This window comes from Apis cerana, linkage group LG3, assembly GCF_029169275.1.
Source record: "Apis cerana isolate GH-2021 linkage group LG3, AcerK_1.0, whole genome shotgun sequence".
NCBI lineage: Eukaryota > Metazoa > Arthropoda > Insecta > Hymenoptera > Apidae > Apis > Apis cerana.
The window spans coordinates 2,509,966-2,514,202 of NC_083854.1; the positions used below are offsets into that span (position 1 = coordinate 2,509,966).

The 4,237-nt window shown below is 33.2% G+C and overlaps 1 protein-coding gene across 1 annotated transcript; it reads right to left on the reverse strand.

The window, feature by feature from the left end:
• Positions 1-437: 437 nt before the first annotated feature.
• Positions 438-3,623, reverse strand: LOC107997047 (myb-like protein X). Its single transcript, XM_028666358.2, has 2 exons — positions 1,750-3,623; positions 438-1,297 (listed from the first exon to the last, which is right to left on the reverse strand). Coding segments are annotated over exons 1-2 (1,725 nt in total). The 5' UTR covers positions 3,473-3,623; the 3' UTR covers positions 438-1,295.
• Positions 3,624-4,237: the final 614 nt, after the last annotated feature.

A 4,237-nucleotide genomic window follows, 5' to 3' on the forward strand; every position in this document is an offset into this window, starting at 1 on the left:
TTTTTCACGATGAATATCGAGATAAAAAGATATTCTCAAGTATTTCACGCTTTCGATGTCCTTTTTCTCTAATATCTTGAGGGATTTGCACTAATATCCAGATATCTATTAAAGATTATTACTTTTTTGCCTATTTGTTTATTGTTTGTTATTAGATTAATCTTTAATGTATTAAAAGATAATGTATTAAAAGACCTTAATTAATATATATTTACCTTAATTAAAAATATCAATTTTGTTTATTTAATATGTGTAATTTTTTGCATAATGATCGATGAATGAAACGATGAATGTTAATGTATCATAACGTTAATATTATATTCCTATATTTTATAAAAATTGGAATATTCTATTGTCCATACACTACATTTTATACTATATACAAAATATCGTAATTATCGTAATTAAATTTTTTTACAATATTTCAGCTTATTTACATTCGCATTATTAAAAATAACGCTCATATATGCGACGAATTTAGCAAAAGAAAATAATATTAAAAAATGAATCATAAATGAACGTATATATTAAGTTAAAAAATAATGATTAATAATTTATAGGAATTAGTACCTGTGTAGCACGCGAAAAAAAATTTAAAGCTATCAAAATAGAATGTTATACATAATAAATAAATACTATATGAATAAGAAATAATAATCTAAGTAATAATGAACAATGATATGAACTTACCAATAATAAATCTTATGATTGTTTATTATTTGGTTTAAAATAAACATTAATATATGAAAATTAATTTTATTTCAATTATTGAAATATATTTATATACATTTATATTTTATTAATTCCAATAATCTATTCTATGGTATATAATGTTTATATAACTCTAATTGGGAAACTTATACAATGTTAACGTATTGTAATATTATCCATTCATCGTTCATTTTGCAAAAAATTATTTATATTAATTAAACGAAATTTATTATATATTTATATTCTATCGACTAAACAATCGAATATATAAATATATCTCGTGTCCAAATATTAATGCAAATTATTACACATATTATAGTATGTTATGCATAAGTTAAAAATTGTAAAATACGTGCGATTTCAAACAATACACATTAAACAATTTTCATGATTGATCGGATCATTTTCGATCACATTCAACGGTTGACGATCGTAATTAACGTAAATTAGATTGGATTTACCAATATTGGACGCTTTTGACCCAATCACCATACTCCAAAGCCCTCGCTTCTAGAACCTGGCCAACATCCTCTTGATATAGTGCAATGTATACATCCTTTTGATATGTCGTAAAATGTAACGAATTCTAAAAGGAAAATTTTGTGAATTATTGTAAATGTTGAATAAAAATGAATAAATATAAAATTGATTCATGCTGTACACGATTTTAATAACAAATAGAAATTATCTTCTATTAAAATTTCTATCAAAATGTTGCGATCTAATTTTTATTCGATAATTTTTACGATTCAATTTTTCTTTTCAAAGTAAATTGAACGTCTCTTGTGTGAAAGAATTAATCTCGAATAAAAAAAAAAGGAAATTTGAACAATAAGAATTTCAATAAATCCACACGACAAGATCGAAGAAAAATTAGCAACACGATAGAATTTCGACGAGAAAATAACTAAATTTTATTATAAATTAAAAACTATAAATTCGAAAGAATTAAAGTTCTTTTCGCTATATAAAAAAAAAATTTTTATCACAATTATTAAATGTACATCAATAACGTAAGAAGCATTGTAAACAACTCACATTTGTTATCCTGCGCGTTGGAAGACTCAGAAGAGGAATATTCTTCTTCATCGGAATACAATAGTTCTTCGTTCTCATACGTCTGATTAAGCGGATATCTGAGGAAAAGGTTATTTTTGATTCGATGCGAGGGGAATTCGGAAAAATTCTGATCGATCATCGAATTCGACTCGAGGCTATCATCGCTGCACAATTCCTCGATCGATCTGGACAATGACTCATTCTCGAAACTATTCGGCTCGTCCCATTCCAGCAATTTATCATAAACGATCTGTTTAGCATTTTTTATCACGTAATCGTCATCCGATTTCTTCAATTTCTCCGATTCCTCCGATTCCTCCGACTCCTCCGATTCCTCCGATTCCTCGGATCCCTCCGATCTCTCCGATCCCTCCGATCCCTCCGATCCATCCGATCCATCCGATCCCTCCGATCCGTCGAATCCCTCGAATCCCTCCGATTTCTCGAATCCCTCCGATCTCTCGGATCGGTCTGATTTATCGGAGTTTTTCTCGTCATCGTCGTACGTGGACGCGTAGTAATTAGGCGTGTAATACATGGATTCGGTGGGCCTCGCGAGATCCGATTCCTCCTCGCGGTTATGATTTTCTGAATTGTTCCCGATCGGTTGTCGGCTGTTTAACTCCAACATATCGTCGAGGACGGTTCTGCTCGCGTTTCTCACCAAACGCTCATCAGATTCCTCGAGATCGAACACGTTCTCGTCGTCGAACGTGGCCTTCGTGAAACTCGACGCGCAAAACAAAGATGTGTCGTGAATTATGCTCGACTCTTGCTCCTCCTCGTTGTTCACGCTTACGACATTTTCGTTCGATACATTTTCGAAATTTATGCAATTCGACTCGCCTCCCTCCGGCACATGAACGATGCAATCGAAATAATTAAAACTGTCCGGTTCGAAAACTTGCACGTTCTTGTTTTGATCGACCAGGAATTCGTTTTCGCTGTTGAAAAAGTAGGAATCTAACGAATCGACGGAGTTCGATTTATCGGCAATCAACTCTTCTATCTCTTCGTCGTACTTAGACATCTTCCACAAGCATCTTTTCCTGTCCTGATCGGCGAACGACACCTTCTTCCTGTCCATGAACGAATATCGCGCTTTCCTCTTTATGACCGGTTTCATCTTCGGCGATGACGTGACGAAGCTTTCCTCGTTGGACGAGGACGTGAATGAAATATCGTCGAACCTGAACACCTGAGATTGATATTTTCTTCTCGCGCAATAGTCCAGTTCCCTTTTGCATTTCCGTTTCCGTTTTTTCGACGAAGTCGCAATGTCAAGATTATTCTCCGGTACTTTCACCTCCGTTTCCTCCTCCTTCTTGTTGTTGTTCACGAAATGAAATATAGATTCTTCTGATTCCGATTTCATCACATCGTCCATTATCTTCTCCAATATGCTGTCGGTTATCTGATATTTCTTCTTCCTTCTTTCAATGATCTCCGCCTTCGATCTCCTCTTGAAAAAGGAGAATATCCCCCTCGAAGTTTTCTTTTTGTTCTTCTTCGCCAAATTTTTACTATTCGTCCGTTTTATATTCGATAAAGAATTTTTAAGCTCGAACTCCGTGGACGACTCGAAGTTATACGTTGACGAATACGAGACCGATAATTTCTTTTTCTCGTTTACATGGTAAAATCCTTTCTTCCCCGCCCGAACTTTCTTCGATAAATTCGATAATCTCAACCAGTCGAACATAATGTCGGATAATACTTTAGGCGGAAAGGGGAGACTCGTGTTTATTTAAAAATACGAACACGAAAAGGCGGTCGAGGTGAGGAAATGATCTCTCGAAGACGATCCTCTAATGTCTGTGTAATTGCAACGTTTGATGTCTGTTTCACTCGAACGTCTTATATAAAGAAAAAGTGAAAGGGTGGGGGTTAAGGGTCCGATGACACGTGACCGGTGCCCAATTATTCTATTCTCTCAGGTAAGAAAAATTGAAAAGAGTATCCATTTTTTATTTTTTTAATAAATACGTTTAATTTATATTTATATATATATATATATGATATACATATATATATTATATACGTATAATACATATATAATATATATTACAATATATAAATATTTTTAGATCACGGTATATGGGACACAGATAGATACGTAAACACGACACGTGTCCCCCGCTGTACTTTTAAACTAAATGGTCGATCGGTGATACGCGTGTTTTTGTAAATCATTGAACAACACGTTTCGGAATAAATAAACATTATGGCTCGTGATATACGGTATTAACGCCACAGAGTTGGGTAAAATACGTTTTTCGAAATGGTTAAACAACGGAAATACATATTTTTATAAAATCAGACAATTTCTACACTGAAATTCTCGATAATGGCGTAATATTGTACGTGATAAATATATTACTCGCTTAATTTAATAATTAACGTTTCGTGAAAGTTTAGTCCCCTACTTTCCTTTCGAGTGATTTAAAAAATTATTCCTAATCACATT

Excerpts from the sequence above, each read along its gene's own strand:
- LOC107997047 (XM_028666358.2), bottom strand. The coding sequence starts at position 3,472 with ATGTTCGACTGGTTGAGATTATCGAATTTATCGAAGAAAGTTCGGGCG.